Here is a 23,690-nt window from a genome sequence, read left to right as displayed (position 1 = left end):
GTCTGAGATGCTATCAGCAGGGACCAAGGAGGTGCATGAAAAGGCTGAGAACACTCAGTTTGTGAAAGATTTCCTCAGGGGACGCATCCGGAAAGAGCTCTTCAAGGTCAGTCTGAAGAAAAGTTTAAAATTTAAAATGATAGAGTAGACTTTTATTAAACACATAGTTCACACAAATGAGTAAAAACATTCAATAAATTGTCAAAAGAAAACTGGAAAAAGGAGACAAGCAAAATTATTTTTCTTTCTTGCTTCCCCAGCTTGGTGCCGTGGCACTCTACTATACTTATACAGCCATGGAGGAGGAGATTGAAAGGAACAAAGACCACCCCCACTTTGCCCCACTATATTTTCCTGTAGAGCTGCACCGCCACGAGGCCCTGGCTCGTGACCTTGAGTACTTTTATGGACCTGACTGGCAGAGCCAGGTCAGCTGCTCCCAAGCCACCCAACGCTATGTGGACCGTATTCATCAAGTAGGGCAGGCAGACCCAGTCCTGCTGGTGGCCCATGCTTACACGCGCTACATGGGGGACCTGTCCGGGGGACAGGTGCTGAAGAAGGTGGCGCAGAGAGCCATGAAGCTGCCGCCCACAGGGGAAGGCCTGGAGTTCTACCAGTTTGATGCCATCCATAGTGCCAAAGCATTCAAGCAGCTGTACCGTAGTCGGATGAACGAGCTGGAACTGGACGTGGAAACAAAGAAGAGGCTGGTAGACGAAGCTGTCAAGGCCTTCCAGTTCAACATGGAGGTAAGAGGCCAGGGAGAAGCAACGGAGCTTGGAGAGACAGAAGAAACGAAAGCTATGGAAACACAAATCGAACATCTGTTCCCTGCTGGTGATGGTGAAGTGGTTTATGGAGGATTTTCTTACAGTAGAGATGTGCTCCTTGTGGCTGTGTTGATCATTTACTGACTTTTTAAGACAGTATTAGATTACTGAAGGCACCGTCATCCTCTAATGTTATCCTAATTATATTAGGATAACATTAGAGGATTATTAATAAAAGTGACATTTGAAATGCGAGTTTGTACATTTTCCCTCAACGTCACATAAGATTCACAAGGACTCTTTAGATAGTGTGCAAGGCTAGTCGAGTTTTCTTGAGGCAATTGTTTTGTGAATTAAGTTGCAATTACAATATTGTTGAGCTTGGATCTATATTACAACAACAATTGATAAGCAGTTATGTTAGTGAATGAATAATAGAAAATTATAAAGCACAACTAATACTGTGTTAGGCTGTGTCAGTTGTGGAAGGATGCTTGGGTGAGTGATATTGTCACACAATAGAATTTTGTCTACTGTATAACATATTGCTATACCCTCTATACCATGGTAACTATCCCTTTAATATCTATTGTATTTTGGGCATGTTTTATTTATCAGGACTGTTTTCTGACAGTTGTTTTGGTGTTCTTTTCATCAGTGTGATTAATGATGATAATTCTGTCTGGTTGTTTTATCCATGAACAATTTCTGGAATACGGAGTCATGCAACAAGCTCGATAACCTTTCATACAATATTTGTGCTTGCAGGTGTTTGAGGAGTTGGAAGAAATTGGTAAAACCATCCAGGAGGATGTTTTAGATGCTGGCATGCCCGTCCATGGAGCAATGGGTGGAGATATCAGCAAGTGTCCCTACTATGCTGCCAAAATGGGTATGCTTTTATACTTCTGGCGCAATAAATAAATAGCATTAAACCTATGATAAAGCTTTTATAAAGCTATCGTGGGGATCTTGTTTAAGTTTGTTTTCTGCTCCTTCTGGGTCACAGCGGCGTCTGGTGGAACAGCATACTTCTGTCAGCTTGCCATGGCTGTACTTCGACACCCAACAGGACAGGTCCTGTTTGCTACTTGGTTTGCTGCTCTGGCTGGATTGGCTGCTTGGTATCTAATGTGATCCAGCGGTCACCCTGTCACTCTGCTGCTGTGAGAGAGAGGGTTTAAACAGAAGGAAGGACAGTAAGGAGACAAGAGAAGTCCCTCAAACTGTAGACCATTTCATAGTTTCATACATATTGTAAATGGGTCAAAGTTTATTTAATGTTACATGTTCGCTAAGAGCTGACAGGAAATAAACTTGGATCTGTTTTTTATCGATAGAATTCCAATGAAATGATCTATAGGACCATTAGGATGTCAAACCCATCCATTCATCTATCTATCCATCCATACGTCAATATACACATTGTTACAGTTCTCCTGTCACTTTGTTTTCTCTACCTCCTGTGGACTATCCCTCCAGCCTGTGTCCTCCGAATGTGTGTGTGTGTGTGGTAGTATTTCAAGTCCTTGTGTAGCTGGTTTCTGCTTTTGTCATGGAAGCACATCGTGAACAGCTAATTAATTGTGAACGTTTGAAATGAAACCGCCATATTGACGGCGCATGGTGACTTTTAGATCCTGCACATGCATTAACTATGCAGTGGTACATTAAAGCTGGAGTAGGCAATTTATTTCAGAAACATTTTAGTTTTTTTACATCCCAATAGCATTAATACATCAAATACTCCAACGTTGTCTACACTAGCTTTAATTAAGAGTGATGAAGAGATTATCAGTATTATCTCATGGTGAGCTTAGTAAAAATATGCTGAAACACACTATGTGCATGTTATGCATGAGTATAATAACACAGTAGGTTTTTGCTGGGCAGACTGCTGCATTGATTTTTAATGAGGCCTTGGTGTTTCAGTATTTAAAGACCTTAATTTGACCAGGCACAGGAAGTAATGAATGAGTTAATGCAACATTGAAACAGTGGTTGTAAATGTAAACTTAGAAAATGTTAGGGGTGGGAATCACCAGAGGCCCCATGATTCGATATTATCACTTATGTCACGATACAACATTTTTGCGATTTTAAACATATTGTGATATTTTGCAATTTATTACCTTTTTTTCCAACTTCGTATTGTCCCGTTTTTCTAGTGGACTGAAAAAGCAATTGATTTTTATTATAGTACCAAAAAGTAAAATTCTCACGACAATTTATATAATAAAAGATCGATACTTGGGGTCCGTGTATCGATACAATATTGCCACGTAAAATATCGCAATACTATGCTGTATAGAATCCCCCACCCCCCCACCCCTCCATATACTGTTATACTTTAAATCCATCACCACATTTCAAACATGGCCTCCAAATGTTTGTACACATGTTCTGTGCGACAGGTGATGGAAAAGCTTTTTTCTCCTTCAAAATATAGCACACCTACACTTTGACTTTGAAGTGTATGATTAATAAACATCTTTCAGATACTAGTGAATATACCAGATGTTTGAATCTCTACTGATGCATGTTCAAACGTACTATTTGTCTGTTTCAGAATAGTGCGTCTTGTGTTTCTAAAAAACTGCCTGCTGTCGATTTAAATGCATAGCTTAACTATCCAAGAGGAGTGACTCATTGGTGTATCAGTTTGACCTGCCATAGGAGCCTATATTAGGACAAAGGTGTTGACAGAGGTGATTACAGCTGTTTTAAAAGGAAATTGTCTTTTTATAATACTAATGGTATGTCTAAATTCTTCAGTATGAACTACTTCAGGTTAGGTACTTCTAGGTAGGTCATTCAGCAGCTCAGCTCTTGTTTATATATCCATTTGTTATGGATAAAACTGTATGCATCATCACTAAAACTGTGTAATCATTATTCAAATGTTGTTCATACTGTAGCACTGTTAAAGTTTTTTTCAACTTAGAGAAAGAGCATTATTTTGTGCTGTGTATACTGTATGTTTTCTTGTGATTTAAGTTTAATATTTATCCTGACACAGTAAATACATGTCATTACTTTGCTTTATCTTTCCAAGCTGTTTTCTCCCCTTTGCTTTGTTTGTCGGTCAGATAACATTTCTGGCAGGTTCCTGTGCTGTTTGTAATTTCACACACACACATATGGATGTACATTATTCCTTCATTAAGAAACCTCATTCAGGACAACAGCTGTAGTGTGGCTGTTTGATCGCAGACCATGCCAACCTTAGTGATACATTTTGTATTTGAGTGTCTCAGGTTCATGTTGCAGTCAGATTGCAATACAATACATTGGATATGGAGGCCTAATACATGGACCCTATGCCCTAAAATTATCTTGTGGTTCAATGTCCAGGTGTTATTTAATTTTTTTTATGCCAGTGTGATGTGTCAAAATGCTACAGGATTTTTGGGGCATATTGAAGGGACTTACTTGAAACTCAGGAGTTCAGGTAGTTTTGGTCATCGGTTAAACCTTAAAGTGAGTGGGATACATGACTAATTCATGTTGATTTTGAATTCTCTTGTGTTTTCATTAATTCTGCTTATAATCCCTTTGTGTGTTATCTAACAGGACAAAGCTTTATTAGCGACTGGCTAAAATCCTCTCATTGTATGAGAGTAAAAGTCCAGCAGGATGTTGTGCTGTCTATAATGACATTAATTCTGTTTTCCTGCTTATGCTGAAATAAAGGTGATTCGTTTGGACTGGTGTTTTTAATGACAAAAAAAATCTAAACAAGATGATTATCTTTAATGCGCACTTTATTAGTTTGTTGGCAAAGAGCCTCTAGCCGAGGGAGAACTGAAGTTGGTTCAAACATAGATTCATCCATAAAGCTCTACATCGCCAAATGATGTCTATCATTTATGGCATTTTTACTAGCTATGCTGGTCAGTCATTTGGCCGCTCCACCACTTTAGTCCAGACTAGAAACATGTCAAGTACATGAAAGTGTGTATTTTTGTACTCCCCCAAAGGAAGAATCCTAATGATTTTGTTGATCCCATGACTTTTCCTCTAGTGTCACCATGAGGTTTACATTTGTGATTTTGTGAGTGACATCTCTCAACAAATACTGGATGGACTGCCATGACATTTGGTACAGGCATTAATGTTCCTCTTGGGATAAATGATTATTAACTTTTGTAACCTTTCATCTAGCACTATCATCAGGTAAAAATGTCAGTTAGTTTTAATACTTTGGTTTATGACCAAATAATTGCAAGCTGATAAAATTCCCATCAGCCTCTGCTTTGCGTTTGTCCTAATTAGCAAATGTTAAAACGCTAACGCTAATTTGAGATTAAGATTGTACTTGCTAGCTAAGCATTAGCATTGTTGCTGTAAAGCTAGTAGAGTTAGTATTGGGCTGACAGCACGTCTGTAAATTCAGTCCCATGGTACAGCCTCACAGGGACAATAGCATGACATATTAATTATAATTATAGTAATTGTTCTTCTATGAACAACCTATGGTAATTGTACATTAGTGTATGTATCTGTCACTTACAGCAATCATTAGCTGAAAGGTTAATGTAGAATAATGCCCACAGAACATTGCTTTGAAAATAATGCTAATAGATTTATTTAAATTTTAAAAATAAGTAGTCGGATTATTAGGTACACCTGAACAGTGAAATGTATTCAAAAATAATCCTACGTGGTGTTTGTTAGGTGGTGTTTTGGGTTGCATTATATTATAAATAAAAGAGGGTGAACATTATGTAAAATATATTATTGACTAGACACAGTCAAAGCATTCTGATATTTATAAAACCAAAGTTTTTCCCAGACCATAGCTTTATTATATACGTACAGTACATCTCTTCTATGTCACACATTGATGCAACTTTATGATCCACAATTGTCTACTGTATGTACAAATGCAATGAAGGTGCAGAACTCAAGTGAATTTACTCTCGTTTTTAAAAAGGGTCAAAAGAGGGACAGTCCGGTCATCAGTGTTCACAGACAAGGAAAGCCCGAGTCAACTTTATCTAACCACAGTTCCTTAATCTGAGACAGGAGACTACTGCAGACATAAGTATTCATGAAAACACAGCCAAAGCATACAGAACTAAAAGGATAGGAGCTTCACGTACCCCACCCCAAAAAACTTATCTGTTGTATCTGTCAATACAATAATTGATTTCTGTGCGCATGGATTCTTTTAGTATCATGTTGTTCTTACTGATGATAAACTGAAAACCAACATGGACCGACTGTTGCAATAAATGTTAAAGTCTTTGCTGCCCAAATGGCCTCAATGGACATTTGACAGAGAGGTGATTTGTGCGCCTGAACACCCTCTTGTGTGTGGATTCACTTTGGCAGAGTTATAGAGCAGGTAATCCTCTGCCTTATTCACTGCAGGACTGGGTAGGTAGGTCCGTACTGATGCGTTCCAGAACCTCTGTGGACCTCATCCAATACTCCTGAAGCACCTGCTCCTTTAGAATATGGCTGTTCTTACTTTACGCCGTCCACCCCTCTGCCCTACTGATGAAGCTTGTCAGTTCCAGGATGACCTTTTACCTTTGAGAAGGAGGAAAAGGAAAAAGGTTGTAAAATGGATTCTTGGTAAATTTAACTTTTAAAAACATTTTGCTGCCAAAGCAGTCCAATTTTAAAAAACAAAACGGCATATAAAAGATGCAGACCAGACATTTAGGACATCTCAGGCTGGCTGGACATCCAGCTGAATGCAGGGGTGCATGCATTAGTGTTTATATGACAGCCACAAACCAGATAATGACAAGGTAATTGTTGCATAATGCATCACATCCATTTGTGAAGAACAGAACAGAAAAAGTGGAGTGAGAGAAACGAATAAATTCTAGTCCTACCTGGTTTGTGGCTGTCAAGAAGAACTAAACAATTTCTTTAATTTGGAGAAGAAGCCCCCCTCTTGTTTCAACTCTCCTTCCTTCTTGCCATGCCTGCTTTGCCCTGCCTCAGACCGCTTACCACTGCTGCCCCCATCTGGACAGAGATTAACACTGCATCAACAAGGCTTAACAACCAAGCACAACTTCCTTTCCTAACCCCCTCCATTTCAGTAGATCAAGCAAAACAGCAGGGTCAGAGGTCGTCAGTCACTGAGATTGTCCTCTTACCTGTGGTGGTGGCAGTGACACCGTTCACCGTCCCCTCAACGTCTGTCTCATCCTCAGCAAAGCTCATTAGCAGAGCTTTTTGTCTGTCTGTCAGTGTCCTGCGCAGGAAAACAACATCTTATGATCCTTGTGATAGGGAACTGTTTTTTAAATTTTTTTTATCCCTTTTATTCTAGACTACAACAAGTCATAGTACTCCATCACAAGGCCCTCTTATGGCACTATCTGGTATGAATGCAGCAAAAAAGATGAACAAGGCACGTTGTCTGTGGAGTCTTACTTGGGTATTTTTATTTTGACATGGACATAATGGTCTCCATAGCCATAGCCACTGACACGAGCGATTCCCTTCCCTGCCAGATGAATCCTCTGGTCTGTCTGGATGCCTGCAGGGATCTGAAGACGAGGAAAATCAAGTCATGTATCACACTGTCAGGAGAAACCTGAGAATTTAGTAGCCGTCTACTTACGGATAAGTTTAGTGTTTCATAAAGGCCCTGTGTCCTGGCCGTGCCGCCCAGGAGAGCTTGGGCCACAGAGATAAAAAGGTCAGAGTGGATGTCTGCACCGTCCCTCCTGAACAGGGGACTTTTTTGGACCTGGACGCCAAGCCAGAGCGTAAACACAATCAATCACAACAATCAAAGTCAACCAGCTCAGACAAGCTCAATGTCTCTCACTTGCCCACACCACTACATTATACAAGACAATCCCGTTATAGCGGCTGTGAGGTGGACATGCACTTCATGAAGAGCTTGTTTATTTTCTGGCTCAGGATTTGTTGTGAGAGATCAGTGCTAATGGCTGAGGAGTTGCTGAAGATACTCACCCTAAACGTGATGAAGATCTCCTTCTTACCAACTGGCATTCTGACTGTCTGACCATCCTCCACTCCTTAAAGCAAATACAAACACGATCTACATTAGAGATGTGCAGTTTTTAACTCTAAGACAAGGAAAAGCAGCAAATTTTCACATTTGAGAAGACGGAACCATCAAGCAGCACGTAAAGTGTAAAAATCAATCTTCACCCCCCTTTGGGCGCGAAAGTTGGGCAGACACGTGGTCACCCTGATTTCATCCTCAAGAGACTTTGTGTGGACTATTATTTTAAGGATATGAACCATCATACTTTTGCTTTCCTTATGACCATTACGATTAACAAAACCCACAGATTTAACTACAGCCAATGATCAAACTTGATTTTTTTTTCCTAACATGTCTCTATTATGTGGGGAATATTTTCACTGTTGCACGTTAATATGTAAGGTTATGAAACTCATTTTTAAGATTGTAGATTTAGAATTAGATGGTGCCAGAAAAAAAATACAACAGCTTTCTCATACAAAAGTATGAATTATGATCAGCAGTATAGTTGTACTTTAAAGCCATTGAAGGGACTTCATGTCATTCATGCTCATTAATAGTGATTAAAAAACATTTCCTTTAGGTATTTACAGTACGTAAACAGTACAATAGACAGTTAAGTGAGACTGACCTGCAGGCACAGGAACCATCACAGCCTTCCTCTGCTTGGTCTGCCCCGCCCCACGGCAGGAGTGACAGGGGGTGGAGATGACCGTGCCTTTGCCGCCACAGCGACGACACGTGGAGCGCATCACAAACGGGCCCGTGTTCACTGTCTCCTACATGGAGGACAATATGTGCGTTAGGAATAAAACGCAAATACTCTTTAAAGAAAAGCTGAGTCAGAGCTCTTACCATGCCGGAGCCGTTGCAGAAGTGGCAGTGCTGAACTTTGGTGCCTGGCTCATGGCCTTTACCATCACAGCGTTCGCAGGCTGCTTCTATGTTAACAGATATCTCTTTGTTGACTCCCTTTGCAGCCTGAGTGAACGTCAGCTCCATGATGTACTGTGTTGGGGAGAAGAAAGGGTGCTGGAGATGCATCACTCTGAACATACACCAATAAAAATGACCAAATGAGAAGCAGGTAAGATCCCAAAAGCAAAATCAAAAGGCGATCCTTGGCTTTAATTTCACTCCTGTTTTACATCACAGTATCCCACTAACCTCCTGTGGCTGATCAAATATGGCATTGAAGTCTCCAAAGCCACGGCCTCCAGAGAATTCCCCAAAGATCTTGCGGAAGAGCTCTTCTGGGTCCACGTGGCTGGTCTGTCCAGTCCAGTACTGCTGCCCTCCACCGGCCTGACCAGCGTCAAAGCCTGTTGAGCCATAGGTATCGTACTGCTTCCTCTTTACTTCATCACTCAGGACCTGAGAGAAACATGGAGCAAAGTTTAAGAGGTCCATGTGTAGTGGTGGAGGAGATGACTATTTGTAGAACACATAAGGGAAACTATACAGTAGATGAGTCAAGTGAAAGCTTGACTGAGACCAAACCTCATAAGCTTCAGCCAGCTGAGCAAATTTTTCCTTGGCTTGTGGGTCATCTTTGTTGGTGTCAGGGTGATACTTTTTGGCCATCTAAGGGACAGCAAACACACCGTCAGCTACTGTGATGATTGATTATCTGAGAGCCAATATGAGCTGTGAATGTATTTCAGGGCAAAGCTGACCTGGTAGTAAGCTTTCTTGATCTCTTTCTGGGTTGCTGTGCGAGGTATACCAAGGACCTGGTAGAAGTCCTGCTTACTGCTAACAGGGGCACTTGTGTGAAAGGACAGTGTGGAGACAGCATGGGGAGATTTGATACCTAGAAGTGCCAAAACGGGGTAATAAGTAAATACCATTTAGAACAGTAAGGCAAAGGACAGGATTCCCTTGCAGTATAAGCTGTAAACAATATGCAAGTGGCTCTGCCGACAACAAAGATTGTTGACAGAACAACAAGTTCTGAAATCCAGTCTTGGCGAGTTCCCCTTGTGGTTTGGTTATGGTGAGGTCTATCGATAAGTTCAGGTTAAGGTATAGGGCGAACAGAATCTGGTGGGTCGCACAATATGATGTAACACTGGCCTCATCCCTTGCAAATTCGACTTGATGCCTGCAAACCAAAGTTAGCTAAGTTAAGCTAAACTGATTGCATCACATAATTCACTATGTCTACGTGCATATATGCGGTTGTGTTACAAGCTCATCTTCTCTTTAATACCTTTGTAGTTTGAGCTGTTATCAAGTTGTCTTACCCGGCGTCACGAGTAAAGCAGAAACGACAACAAGCCTAGCCTAGCCTAGCCTAGGCCAATACCATATGGCTAATACAACGTTACCCCTCTCACCTGACAGCCCTCTCAATGTCAACGCTTTCCCTGCTCCGCCACACATCAGGTTCCCTCCCCGCCACAATGTTTCTGCTCCCAGTGTAGATATACTTCGGACCCCGCCATGGCCAACGCACACAACTGCGCCGGCGGCCCTGCGATGTCCAGAGGACACGATGACTGTAATCCAGCGTGAGGAGCAGCGGGCAGCCGAGGACGCCATCATTCCTTCATCTAGCGCTGCTCCGGCGTCACTGCGCATGTCCAAGGCGGAGTGGGCGTCACTGAGGGCGCAAAGACGTTCTGGCTGAATCAAGATGGTGCTCTCTCAAGAAAAACGAGTTGCAAAAGTTAACTTAAATCTCATTGATTCTCGTTTTAACTCTAAGCAAGGGGCTCCAACAGATAACAATTAAGACTGACTAAAAGTATTAAAACATTATTTTAGTTTCGTTGTGAAAACGAGTGCCACAAGTGTCAAGTACAAAAGGATGCACCTGTTTTAAGACCCGGGGTAGCGCTTGACAGCAGGGTGTTCTGTAGTGTTTGTAAAAAGTAAACGCCGCCCAATTGCGCAGCGCTGTGGTGCAAAGCGAGCAGACACTGCGCGGCCACCCTGAACTGTCAGCTGTAGCAGGAGTCCTCTTTGCCGAGTACCAACCAGCTCGACAGAGACACCCGGAAGGCACGAAAGTCAATTTGAGAGGGCAGCATGAATCGCTTTAAGACGTCCAAATTCAAAAACACCACTCCGAAAATTGCCAAGAAAGATGTGAGTAGCTCACGAGCGTCTGGGTAGTGCCAGTTTACCTAGCTAACATTAGCATTGGTTATTAGCGGTGCTACTTGAACGGTGTTTTGGGGAACGCCTGCCTGTGCAAGTGATGTTGAACTTCCTGCATCTGGAGGGCTGCATAGTTCTGAGAGAACTACACGAAAATCTGGATTCACACACTAGTATTTACACGAACTATGGGCTGCTGGTGAACACTAGCCATGTGGTTGCATAGAGCTGCTAGCCCACATCGGATGTTGTATTGACGCCCATCATCATGCTATTATATTATAGCTGACTGAGTTTCTCATTGATTATTGTTTTCGATAATTATGTGGCGTTGCACAATTTGTTTTTACTGCAAACTTGGAGATATGTTTGACCTGCACAGATTTACAATGTGGAAGATTAAAATTTGAAAGGCAAATGCGATAAGTGGCATTACTTTCATGATGCCTCCCTTAGTGATAGTTGACCTGCGGGCTGCAAGAGGCGACGTGTCTGGACGACACTGGAGTGTCTTGCATACTAACATGTAAACCTGCCATTTTTTAGCGTCCTTTTGACCCATTTGTTTCAAATCGCAGCGCCTGCAGCTCCTTACCTAGGTGGATTATATAATCCCCAACCTTGTTTTTACAAAGGCAGTAAAATGCCTGGCATGTAGAGAGACAGTGGATGGTCTTGGTGTCTCTCCAATCTCTGCCCAGGATCTGAGACAGCAGGTGGTGCTTAAATGCTGTGAACGTTAAAGTAGCCCCCTTGACACAGAAAGCCCAATGAATATGTGTGTATCTATTCCAGTGCTGAAGACATGTGACAGGAGCTTTCATGTCAAACATTGTACAAGAGAGAAAATGGGGCAAGGAGCAGAAAGTGAGAGGAAAGGCCGGCTCATGGGGATTTAAAGAGACAAGAAATAAAAAACGAGTTAGAGCTTTCTCCTCAGATTATCCAGAGCAGCTTGATTTTCCTTCATGCTTTGAGAGAGCAGTCACAGGAATAGTCTGGGAATCAATTTAGTCAGCTCTTACTTGGCTCCCACTGAGGTGTCCCATAGTCCCCTGAATGCAGTTTTTGTTGCCAAGGCTCTTTCTAATCATAGGCCTGTGGATGGATTGCCAGCAAAAGGTGTTGAGTCTAACTCTTTCATCCTGAGAAAAATGCAGAAAAACAGCTATCAGATTTTGGACATGCTGATCCAAGTGGATTTACTGAGGGAAGACGAGCATTCTAATAATATAAGAAGCGTCCTTAATATTATTTTGACTGATTGAAAGAGTCGAATCTGTTTGAAGTCCTACTGAGATTTCAGGAGAAAGTAATACAATCTATCAATCAAGTTTATTCGTTACATGTAATGATACAAGGTACACTCACAGTAAAATGCTAAATGGATTACCTCCACCTCCTATGCAAGTCATGACTAATAATCTTAATAATAATAATAATAAGCACAACCTTATATGTGGCTAAATCAGAAGAAATCAAGTTGAGGATTATTATTTATTGGGTGCTGTTATTTCCAACTTAAACACACAGCATGGGTGTGAGCTTATGTCACAGCAGTAACACATTTGCATCATGTCTACTTGTCTTTTGACACATATGCAGAATATATAATCTGTAATATATATAATATAATATATAATGTTAAGACAGAGGCATGCTTTTGAAGGGTGCTTTGAAATGCATGGATGCATAAACAGGGTGTTGCACATTTCCTCAGCAGAGCAGTTTCAGCCCTCTGTAGGCCTAAAGTCTGTCATGGCTGGCCTCTTTTTCCGAGGAGCAGCGCAGCAGTAGGCTAACTGTTGGATTGTGTTGTGTGTGGACGCTCTGTCCTCTTGCTGCTCTTGCCTCGTTAATGTTATGAAAGAGGTTTTAAGAGTTCTCTACTGTGCAACGCAGGGAGCCTTTCCACTTCCTCAATGGTTTGCTCATTCAGAGGCAGTTATGTGTGCGTGCTCTCAGCTAGATCCTTCCTGTTTGTCTCCATGTTCACTTTATTTTGTTCTAGCTGTGACATCAACTTGGTCATGTGCGCTCCTTAATATTATGAAACAGATAAACAATGTTTTTAGAAACTGACATGTCAGGTTCTACACTACACTGTAATCCGATGAAACACTTGGGCCTGAATTACATTTCTTTTCCTCCCTGTTATGTTTGCTAACCCCAGTTATCTGTGTGCATTTTTATACCCTATTTTCATTCAGTATAATCCCTTACTCGTGCTCTCCATGTCTTTAAATCCAGGAATGGATCAACAATGTCCGAGGTGGTTCTTTCTCCTCCCAGGGGAACCACATCAAAGCGAGCGCCAAGCTGGTGGCCTTCAATACCGAGCAGGCTGGTAAGGCTATAAAAGTGTGTTCAACAGTAATGTTTACTTCATGTAGACAGAAAGATCCACTATGTACATTTTCAGCCCATGTAATCAGAGTGTGGAGACGAATGAATCAAGTCTTTTATTTGACTGAAAATCACATAATGCATCACAGTGCAGGTGCATTTTGAAATGTTGCTTACACATCGTTCGTGTTTTGTCTGTCACTCTGTCGCTGTATATTTTTTCCACCGGGTACCCAAAATGCTGCCCGCAAACAATTTAAAAGTGCCGTGGGCATCTTCTGTGCTAATTTCACTCTCATACAAATACTTTATATTTTAAATTTTAATTATATAATAATAATAATTTTAAATTATATTGTGAGACAGCGTTTCACCTGGACGAGAAATATAGTCACGCTTTAGATATTGCGAGATCTTGGGCCACATTTTTGTTCACTGGAGCTTTACTGTTTAGAAGAAACATTCACTTACAGTGCCCAGTTGTGACCCCAAAAAATCACAATGAGCTGGGTGGAAATAATGGATTTTCAGGTCATATGAGGGGAAAAAAAGGAAGCAGTCTTTTTAAAGTGTGTGTTTTCTGTGTATGTGTCTGCAGGTGGAGGAATGCTGGGCCTGTCCTCAGTCAAACCAGGTTCAGATGGCCAATGGACAGTCACTCAGATCTCCTGCCATTCTGGTAGTTTTTCTTTATCCTTTTTGTCAGCACGTCTGTGTTCTGTTGTTGTTGTTGTTGTTGTTGTTGTTGTTGTTGTTCTTGACCTTTATTCTGTTTTAACTTTACTCTCGACACCACTGTAAATGAGGGCATGTCCTCAATGATTCCTCGAGATAAAATAAAGGTTGAATTTCAATCCTCTTCTCTCCCTCTGCATAACTGCCACCACTTCAACCCCTAAGGACTCTCTGGTCTGCTTAAAAAAAAACTAATCACATGAGAAATGTCAATGTCAATGCCTTTGCTCTGAAATTAAATGAAACTGTAACCATCCATTGTCAACTGCTTATCCTGCGTACAGGGTCGCGGGGGGCTGGAGCCAATCCCAGCTGACATTGGGCGAAGGCAGGGTACACCCTGGACAGGTCGCCAGTCCATCGCAGATGAAACTGTAACCCTGATCTAATTTTTATTTTCCTCTTGTTTTCCCTCCTCTTTGTCAGATCTGATGACTGATATGGACTTTTCTCCTTTTGATGAAAGTCTCCTGGCAACATGCTCCGGAGATGAAATGGTGAGCTGTTTGATTTCCTCCTCCTCCATCCTTCATTTGTTCTTTTTCTCTTTCTTTGCATTGATCTTGTTTTTATCTTGTTGGCGTATACTTGCACATAAGTCCATTTCCCGTCCTCTCAGGCTTTGTTGTTCCTGGCCCGGGCTTTGAATGTGAAATGAACCTGCTTGGTTCTTTGTTATTTAAACCTTTTGAAGACTCCCTCCTCTCAGCACATTATCCTCAGCCACAGGTACCCTAGCTTACCGGAATTTGCTGCGTGTGGGCTTGCATCTTCAGACTCAGCAGCTAGGTTTACCTCAGGGGCCTGTGTAAACACAACTTTTGCCACACGCACACACACTGGAGGGGTCTGCAGTGCCCGGGATTTGCAGCGCACTTTCATTCCTCTTATCTTTTGCCAGCAGGGCATATTGTTTTGCCAACTGGGTTGTGCTGAACAAGTAAATTAGAGTGAAATATAACTGAGGGAATGTATTTTTACTGACTTATAATGAACTCATTATAACACAGTTTCATTTTGTCTGCACTCATATGTCAGCATTAACCAGAAATCCAAAGCTGAACCCAAACCCTGAATTATGCAGTGCTGCATCTACATCGAGATGTCCGCAATTGAGCAGAACTGACTACAGTTGTCAGCTGGGTTAGTCATACAAGCCTGTCTTGTCTGGTGTGGCTTCAAACAAAAAAAATGCAGCTGTTGGCGCAGACAGACCATAACTACTGACTTAATGTTCAAAGGAGCAGAACTTCACTGAGGTTTGTAGACTTTTTCCATCAAAGTGGAAGGTGAAGTGGATGGAGAAGAGGTTTCTGCTGGTTTTGAATTGTAAGGTGTGGGAAAGTGTAAGCGACCCTGCCACGTACTATTTCGACATCTCCCTCTCTTTGTGTGTGCAGGTGAAGCTGTGGCGTTTGTGTGATCCAGAGCTGCAGCAGCCCAGCAGTCCCGAGCTAACCCTGCGTCCGGGTCAGGGCCGGCTGGAGCTGGTGCTTTTCCACCCCACCTCTTCCAGCTTGCTGGCGCTCGGCACCACCTCGTCCCCCCTGATTTGGGACACCAGCCGCCAGGATGCACCACTAGCAGGTAGCAACAGCTGCCGACATGAGCAGCGTGTGTACACACCCATGTCTGTGTGCACAGTTTATATTAACACACACACCACAACCAAAATGTATTTTGTCAAAGTCTTTGTCGTACATCATGCACTCTACTGCATTTAGCATTTCAGTCTCTGTCAGTTAGTCTTTTTGTTGTGGCCTGTTCTGTTTCTATGTACAACATATATATATATATATATATATATACAGAGTGGAGTGAAGTGGTTGGTTTCCCTTTTTTCTTTGGGGACTGTCTGACTGACACTGCCTACGTTTTACAGCCCTGTGGCTCTGTCTATGTGCCGGAGCAGCAGAGGTAATGTTTTGGTTTGCAGTCCTGGTCCCAGTCTGCCCAGACTGGCCTCAGGATGTAGTCACTATCCTCTGGTTTCACCCCTGCCACCCACTCCACACACCCACCCACACAGAAGCACTTCACCCCCATCCCTCCCCATCCCATGACAGCTGGCCTGGCTGTTGCTGCTGCTGCTCACTGCTGATTCAACTTCCCCCCCCACACACACACACTCACTCACTCACTCACTCACTTGAATGAGTGTGTGTTCGGGCTTCAAGTTCATGTCAAATCACTTTGTGTGTAAATGTCTTAACAAGTGGACCCCACCCCCCCCTCCAGTTTGGTGTCATGCTGAACCCCAATTCACACAAGCTATGCTGTGCTCACTTATGGCACTGCAGCCTAAAACGTGTCATACTCATAAATTCTCTCATAAGCCTAACTGTGTGGACACATGATCCATCGTCTGGTGTAGATCATCTGTACTTTGTATTCTTATGTGTTTCTGAATTTTGTGTGCTTGATTTATGGCGTCATCTCTTACCCTGCATTTTTCCTCTTGTATTGTGTTCATTGTTTTGTGCGGTCATTCTGTGTTCACAACGTGTAGCATCACATTTCCTCCCCCCCCCCCCCTAAACCTTTTGTTTTCTTTATTTGTCCCTGTCTGACATGAACATTGTGTCTCTAGTCCTTTCCTTATCTCCCTTCTCTAAATGATGATGATGTATGTTTCTGCAGTTCTGGAGCAGCACAGTGACCAGCTGCAGAGTCTGAGCTGGAAACAGGACGGTTCCTTGCTGGCTTCCTCCTGCAAGGTGATGACAACTTGCAATGCACCACACACATATTTATTGCAGTGATGACCTGCATGGCTTCACTTTTAACTTTAAAGCATGAAAAAGTGACAATTCTAGTTCCCTTAACTATCTTATTTCTGTTATTATTATGGACCCAGGTTTGATTGCTGTAGTTGCACTGTGTGACCACTAGGTGCAGCCAGTGGGTCACATTCAGTGCATTTTGCCTCACATTGGACACTGCTGCTCCTTATCTGTTTGCATGGGGTTTCTTTAATAAAAATGTCAATGGGGTAATGCTCATAAAAAGGGGTGGGGATCACACCTCACACTGGATTAATGAATTAGTGAGCAGTTCTTTAGAGGGGGAAAAAGAATAAACTTGGAATGCTCTATGACGTAAAAGATAATTGCCAGTTTTATTTAACACAGTAATAGTGATGACAAAGAAAGAAACCTTGGCCACTGCTGTGACCCTGTGGAGATTTTCCTGGTCGGGAATGGAAACTGTATTAATTTGTTAATTATGGCACTAACAAGGGCACAAGCCTGTGTGTGTGTGTGTGTGTGTGTGTGTGTGTGTGTGTGTGTGTGTGTGTGTGAAGGATAAATCTATGGGGGCTTTTTTTTTGTCTTGACCCCACCGGAGCCCTGAAACTTCTGTATCCCCAAGCACACACCCCTGTATGCTTTGAACCCTCCTGTCTTCTGGTGTGACTTTAAGTCTAAGTGCGAACTGCTGACCTTCACTCTTTTTGACATGTACAGTAGTTATGTGGGGTACAGGGAAAAGCTAAGAAGAAAGTCTCCCTGGGTGTTTATGCATCCATATGGCCCTGTTCTCATCAGTATCATCAGGAAATAATCGCACAGCTTCAAGGGCTTTCCATTAGGTTGTTAATATTTTGTTTAGGAGGAGGAAGGAGGGAGGTGGTATGGGTTTATGAGAAGGGGAATTTATGAGTTGACGTAGATTGTTTCATAAATAAATTTGAGTTATAGGAAGAGCTAGAGGTGGAGGGGCTCCACAGTGAATTTCTCTATCTATTTGCACCTAACACACATACTGATTGATGTGAAAATGAGGCAGAGGCCCTTGGTTTATACTTAAGACAATGCATGGTAGGTTTAATTGTGCTTGAGACAGAATAAACTTTGACACAAAAATCTACCATATGCGTCTACTTAAAAGGTATGACTGTCAGTCCAATCTCTGTTGTTTGCCTTTGCTCTGACAAGTAACAAATTACTCCAGCCCATCACAGGCTACATCCCAATCGTGACATTTGCTTTGACAGAATAATCAACCTCACCAGAGCTACCACCCCTACCAATGTAGCCTAAGAAAATAACATGGCACCTAAAAAGAAAGGGAGCGGGGGTGGGGTGGGGATGTGAGTCAAGATCAGAGTCGGGGGGGGGGGGGCTCTGAGGTTCTTGCCCTGTTGGGCTCTGGTGTCATTTAACCTGAAAGGCCCCTTTCCATCTCTCCAATCCAACTTATTAAAGCAAATAGGGCCTGCCAACATGTGGGTTCAATCCCCCCTGTCCCTCCCGTAGGGTAAACATTGGGGCACAGGGCTGAGGGGGTGAGATGAAGGGGAGAACACCACCATAAAGAGCAGAAATCATGACAGGCCTCGTTTGGACCTAGAGAGATGTATATTTATGACACACTTGGAGGGAGAAAGGTGCCATTCATTTTAGGGGAGGCAAGTCCACAGGTAGCACGAGCAGAGAGGGAGGGCAAAGCCTGTGTTTATCCAACTGATGGACGGGACAGGGTGGTATGCTGCTTTGAAATGAGGTGTCACTGGATTTATGGTCAGCAGTCCACCTTGAATTTTTTGCATTCGCATTATAACTGAGCTCGACACCGTATTTCCAGTGGTGAAAAGAATGAGCTGGATGAAGGGGGTTGTGCAGCGTCAGACTGCCAGTCACAACAGGCTGTGACACCTGTAACCGTGGGAGACTGGGAACGAGAGGCTGGCAGCGCAGTGTGTTTGTTGACTGGTGAAGAGAAAGCGAGAGCGCACCTCTGGTTGAAGATTCTCAGCGCCCATGTGTGTTTGTAATGTGAAAGTTGTGTGCTGTAGACTCACAGTGAAAAGTCATTAGCAGCAGCTTGAGAGTGAGGGTCCGCCACTTTGATTAAACAGCTGCTGTCTCAGCACATACACGCACACAAATTTACACACACACACAAATATACACACACACACAGCTCTCCTGGCCCTCCATCTGTGCATTTATGAGTTGAGGTGGTGTATGTGCGTTTATATGGGTTATTCTCATAGGCTTAAGAGAGTGTATTTGCTTGTCTGAGTGTGTGTGGTTGTGAGTAGCCCCTCATCTATGTGTTTGCACTGCCAGATAGTTTCCTCCCTCATGTTGTTGTTTGCACAACAGCACGTAGGTTGATATGGCAGTGAGTGAAGTTAATTTGTCAAATATATTTTTGTCTAAATGTACAGGAGATATGTGGTTATTCTAAGGTGCGTTTGCGAGGACAGGGAACTCTGTTGCTGGTAAAATATTAAGCAGCTTGAATAGGATTGTACATTAATCGAGTAGACCGGCAACTGTTTTGATAATTGAATATTGGTTTTAATCATCTTATAAGTAAGAATGCCAAAATCAGCTTAGTACAGCTTCTGTAAGGTGAGGAGGGGGGGGGGGGGGGGTTGTTGTTGTTCAGGCACTTCTCCCTGAGCCTTTGGCGTAGGCCCATGTCACAGAGGCCTGAAGATGTGGCCTTGGGGCATCATATTCGTGGGTGGGCTAGACAAACACACACACATAGAGAGAGAGAGGCACATAGGGAAAGGTCAGATTAGGGACCCCACCCTCGTTTGCTGTTCAAGCTAATAAACAGCAAATAAATCCCCTCTTGGATTTCTGAGGAGAGCAGGATGAAGAGAAGCTTTAAGTTCACGCTGATCGTTTGCTTCAGCAGTGGAGATGCTGTATGTTGTCTGCGGCTGAATGTTGCATGGTGCCCCTGTGTGTGTGCTTGACTGTGTTATTGTCAGTCTCCTGATTCCCTTTGACATGTATATGTGTGCATGGTTTAGTCTAAGTCCTTATACTTATTACCTGCTATCAGCCCTGTATGTCTGCTGTGATCACAGTCTCACACCGGTATTGAGTGACACGGCTGCAGACGCAGATGTCCCAGTCACAGCCTGCTCCCATTAGGCCCCATTTCCTCTCAATCACTCAGGAGCCTCTCTGATGGGCTGCTGTGATTGATGCCTCATGTGTGTTTGGGCTGGCCGGTGTCGAGGCACATGAGGCTGTGGAGAGGTCACTGGATTGCATTTGCGGACGATGAATCAGTCAGATCGCACTGATAAATTAAGGAAACTTCAGAGAGCTTGTTATTCTTTATTTGAATTATGCTGAGGTGGAGGGACTCATTATTAATGGTTTTAATATGTAGCGTTTGTATTTCAGTTCATAGTTTCTATGAAAATAGAATATTTAATTCCTCCGCCCTTTCTTTGTGAGAACTTTAAGTCTTGACCTAGCACATGGTCTTTGACCTCCCTTGCACGTCATAATTATACAAAATTCACGGTTAAACACAGGCTGAAATTATACTGATAGTTGTTACTATTATTTTTTCCACTTAAATTATATCAGTGAGAGTAGGATAAATAACAGAAAGTCCTCTCTGTGCTGCGGTTGAACTGTATCACATTATACAAACTACATCCTTAAATGAGCAACAAAGTCTGAACATTATAACCTTCATGAAGGTAGGATTTATTGCATAACTGCATTGGTTTTATCTAGGTGTACCCATTGAACTGGCAACTGAGTGTAGTTTTGCACTGAGAATGAAACCAAGGTGTCAACTAATAGCCATATAGAAAAGTAAAGTTTGTCCTTTTTTTCCCCCCGTCGTCTAGGACAAGATGCTGCGGGTGTTCGACCCCAGAGCCCAGCTGACACCTGTTCAGGTAAGTCCCCTAATAAAGCCCTCAACACACTGCCAAAACACCTGACAACTGCTCTTTGAAAACACGGAAATCAAATGCAGCTATCCAGCTTAGAAAACCCTTTTATTTAGTACACACAGAACTTTATGTTGCTCTATTTAAGGCAAACAATGGGAAGTTAGATATGGGTAAAAATAGCTCTGGCGCCTGTCACTCCTCTGCCATTTACTATAAATGTTTTCTTTACTCCGCACTACATCTAGTGATAAACATGTTGACAGTAACCCAGTGAGCTCACCACTGGCCACTCTCAGTGATTCATCTACTATTGATTTATGGATGTGCTAAACAAGCTACAGTCCTCTTCCCACGGGTACCCATCCCGCACTAAACTAGTACGACCATGACCCTCTCCACTCACACCACTCCTTCCCTAAATTATTGGAAATCTCTCAGCCAATAGGACTAAGTCACAACCAATGAGGAAGTGGAGTGGTAGAGCATATTGTGTATTTGAGGGAAGATGAAGATGTTGAGAGGGTGCTGCGAGGGTTGCGAGAGGCCGGTCAATGTAGGGCATATTCTGACACTTTTAAGTGGCTGACCTCCCAGGGCGTTTTTTAATTTCTGAGATGCTCGGTCTGCCTCAGGCCACGGGCTCTTTCATTTGTAAATATGAGTAATCCTGTGACACTACACTACATGCCGAAGCAGATTAAATGCGAGACTACAAAAATACCTGAAGGCACATCACCCTGTATGGCAGTCAGCAGGGAGATGACTGCATATTTGTGCACTAATGGGTCTTTGTCTCTGCATAAGATTGCACGCGTATGTGCTCCCCCGTGTGTTGTATGTGTTTTGACACCTTCGTGAAAGGCCTACTGTTTCAGAGGTATGTGATGTCATTGACTCTGATGGGGAGTGAGAGAGCAAGTAAAAAAAGTACACATGGATTATTTTCTTTGTGGCACGCTTGCAACTGTCTGCCTTCACAACGCAGGGTGCGAGTATGGTGCATGCGTGTCTGTGTTTGAATTTGTAACATGAGCTGAGTCCGCTGGCTCCCCTCCAGTGTTTGAACTTGGATGTTTACATCAGGTGTGTCGGTGTTGAAGTCCCTTTAACGCACTTCTTTTCACCAGCCTGTTTGAAGTTTTGCCATTGCAAGGGGTCTTTCTCTCTCTCTGTCACCAGACATGCACTGCGGGCATCAGCTTTTCAGCAGCACTCTGGATTGCCCGAATAAATACTATTCCAGGTCCTTGGCCACTCCGCAAACTCTGTTAAACAAATTCAAGTAATTCAAATATAATTGCACTGAAAATTGATGTAAATCACTTGGTGCAGCTGAAGGGTCTCATTAGTTTAGATTGAATCAGTGTTGGGTAGAGTCTGTCTGTCTGTCTCAGCGTCTCCAGTAAGAGTCCAGTGGTTACTGGTGGCGGGGATGTGCTGCTGGGACATTCCAGTCAAGTCAATGGCATTTTTGACTTCATTAGATAGTTGGCGGTGTCAAGTAGCAACAGACCGTATGGGAGGGAGAAAAAGACTCAAAGGTCTTAAGGCAGATCGGAACCCAGCAATATGTTTTAAGTTTTAGCTTTTTGGTCTGCGCTTCAAACCAATTTTTGACCTTTACTGTACCATATTGAGATATTTGTACTTTACCTGTAAGTATTTACTTACATACTTAACGTTCAATGTTGTTAGAATATGTGCACTTTTTACTTGAACACTATTTTTAATGCAGGACTTTTACTTGTAACAGTATTTTTACATTGTTGTATTGCTACTTCTGAACACTGGTAAACTGGTATGGGGGCCGTGATGAAATCATATGGTCTGCGGTGTAAAAAAGGTTGCTTTAGACCGCTGGGCCACCAAGACACAGAGAGACTGTTGAGCCAAGTCTACTAGTTTCTCTGTGTTCTCTCTTTCTTTCCCACTCTCTCATTAATCAAGATGAATCCTGGATTCATCTCACTGCCATGAAGAGGAGGAGGACCAAGGAGTGAAGAGGCCTGAGTCAGCATTCTGTCCTCCTCTGCACATGGCTTCAACCACCTCAAACCAAAGAAGAGTTAGGACCCAGATCAAAGTCATTGGAGAGTTGCTCTTCCCTATTTGGTTTTGCGTTCTCTTGCTTTCTTGTTCTTTCTGCCTATCTATCTGAAAGTCCTCTGAAAGCAGAGTGGGCAGAGTCTGACCCTGACAGCTTTCAGATGTGTGACTCTCTCTCTTGAGAATGGGAGAGCCACCGCCACTCCTATTAACACCCCATCTGCTGAAGGAGGGTTTAAAGCGTGCGGGTGATGAATCCTAAACACACTGAAACACGATGAGGCCAGCAATTGGGATGCAAAGAAGAAGTGTGAAGCTCTAATTTCTGCACAAAAAACTCAACACTTCACATTGTATCAGTGGTTACAAGGAGATTTCACAGAATGATTTGTTTGTGCCTAAAGCGAGGGCACAGTGAAGCATTGCCACTTTTTCCAGTTTGCATTTCGATCAGTTTGTTGTTGTATATGTGATGTGATGGCAGGGAAAAGCCAGTCTGGCCGCAAAGTAAAAGGAGATGGGCAGGGAAGTGTCCAAGCTATTTGAATCTGTAACCTCACTGGGAGGTCTGTTTGGCGTCTTACATGAGAGCTAGTCAGTTGTCCTCATCAAGAGAAGCCACAACTCCTCTCTGAAAGATTTCTGGGTAAGGATATCTCACGAAAGCTGCAGTGAAGCATAATAAATTTCTTACTTTTTTGGACGTAATAGGCAAGAGTTTGTATTTCCCTGTAATACACAAACAAAGAGGGATGTGTGCATTGAAACCAACCAGATCAGAGACAAAAGGCACTGATGCACTTTGACATGTAATGTACGCTATTTATTTGTTTGTTTTTTGCCATGCTTTTCCTGTACGGCCAATAGTGTACCCAAGAGAATGGCACAATTCATTTGTATCAGCCCAATCCCCGGTGAACTTCAAATTATAATTTAATGTCTCCTCCAAAAGGAAGACAGCAGCCCTCTTTTTTTCCAGAGATGGAGGACCCAACCGGTGAATCATTTGCAGCCATCATCCATTGTATCCCAAAAT

The 23,690-nt window shown here is 42.8% G+C and overlaps 3 protein-coding genes across 4 annotated transcripts; 2 read left to right on the top strand and 1 right to left on the bottom strand.

Annotated features, from left to right (window-relative positions):
* The first annotated feature begins 6 nt into the window (after positions 1 to 6).
* Positions 7 to 4,480, top strand: LOC119911190 (heme oxygenase 2-like). Its single transcript, XM_038729996.1, has 4 exons — positions 7 to 106; positions 261 to 752; positions 1,542 to 1,665; positions 1,783 to 4,480. Exons 1-4 carry the CDS (start codon positions 8 to 10, stop codon positions 1,908 to 1,910), a joined length of 843 nt encoding a protein of 280 aa, XP_038585924.1. The 5' UTR covers position 7; the 3' UTR covers positions 1,911 to 4,480.
* A 1,078-nt stretch (positions 4,481 to 5,558) lies between these two features.
* LOC119911191 (dnaJ homolog subfamily A member 3, mitochondrial-like) lies at positions 5,559 to 10,356 on the bottom strand. Of its 2 annotated transcripts, XM_038729997.1 has the most exons (12): positions 10,098 to 10,356; positions 9,435 to 9,571; positions 9,259 to 9,342; positions 8,926 to 9,132; positions 8,614 to 8,766; positions 8,390 to 8,537; positions 7,722 to 7,786; positions 7,363 to 7,491; positions 7,173 to 7,288; positions 6,893 to 6,990; positions 6,623 to 6,758; positions 5,559 to 6,311 (listed from the first exon to the last, which is right to left on the bottom strand). In XM_038729997.1, exons 1-11 carry the CDS (start codon positions 10,339 to 10,341, stop codon positions 6,637 to 6,639), a joined length of 1,503 nt encoding a protein of 500 aa, XP_038585925.1. In that variant the 5' UTR covers positions 10,342 to 10,356; the 3' UTR covers positions 5,559 to 6,311; positions 6,623 to 6,636. The 2 variants fall into 2 exon arrangements, with proteins under 2 accessions (XP_038585925.1, XP_038585926.1); XM_038729998.1 differs by lacking the exon at positions 6,623 to 6,758.
* A 297-nt stretch (positions 10,357 to 10,653) lies between these two features.
* LOC119911192 (coronin-7-like) lies at positions 10,654 to 22,600 on the top strand. Its single transcript, XM_038729999.1, has 8 exons — positions 10,654 to 10,851; positions 13,114 to 13,210; positions 13,808 to 13,888; positions 14,371 to 14,441; positions 15,345 to 15,531; positions 16,585 to 16,661; positions 20,561 to 20,611; positions 22,556 to 22,600. The coding sequence occupies exons 1-8, from the start codon at positions 10,792 to 10,794 to the stop codon at positions 22,583 to 22,585; spliced, it is 654 nt and encodes a 217-aa protein (XP_038585927.1). The 5' UTR covers positions 10,654 to 10,791; the 3' UTR covers positions 22,586 to 22,600.
* Positions 22,601 to 23,690: the final 1,090 nt, after the last annotated feature.

This window comes from Micropterus salmoides, unplaced genomic scaffold (assembly GCF_014851395.1).
Source record: "Micropterus salmoides isolate LMB-PRFRI ecotype aquatic unplaced genomic scaffold, ASM1485139v1 Ms_hic_scaffold_1952, whole genome shotgun sequence".
Classification (NCBI taxonomy): Eukaryota; Metazoa; Chordata; class Actinopteri; order Centrarchiformes; family Centrarchidae; genus Micropterus; species Micropterus salmoides.
This window is presented reverse-complemented; position numbering and strand designations above follow the sequence as displayed.

Coding starts and splice junctions, on each gene's coding strand:
- LOC119911190 (XM_038729996.1), top strand. CDS start 8: ATGCTATCAGCAGGGACCAAGGAGGTGCATGAAAAGGCTGAGAACACT. Junction 107..260: donor TCCGGAAAGAGCTCTTCAAG/GTCAGTCTGAAG, acceptor TTGCTTCCCCAG/CTTGGTGCCGTGGCACTCTA. Junction 1,666..1,782: donor CTACTATGCTGCCAAAATGG/GTATGCTTTTAT, acceptor TCTGGGTCACAG/CGGCGTCTGGTGGAACAGCA.
- LOC119911192 (XM_038729999.1), top strand. CDS start 10,792: ATGAATCGCTTTAAGACGTCCAAATTCAAAAACACCACTCCGAAAATT. Junction 16,662..20,560: donor TGCTGGCTTCCTCCTGCAAG/GTGATGACAACT, acceptor CCCGTCGTCTAG/GACAAGATGCTGCGGGTGTT. Junction 20,612..22,555: donor CCCAGCTGACACCTGTTCAG/GTAAGTCCCCTA, acceptor TCATTAATCAAG/ATGAATCCTGGATTCATCTC.
- LOC119911191 (XM_038729997.1), bottom strand. CDS start 10,341: ATGCGCAGTGACGCCGGAGCAGCGCTAGATGAAGGAATGATGGCGTCC. Junction 9,133..9,258: donor AGCTGGCTGAAGCTTATGAG/GTTTGGTCTCAG, acceptor TGTTTCTCTCAG/GTCCTGAGTGATGAAGTAAA. Junction 7,289..7,362: donor ATGAAACACTAAACTTATCC/GTAAGTAGACGG, acceptor CCTCGTCTTCAG/ATCCCTGCAGGCATCCAGAC.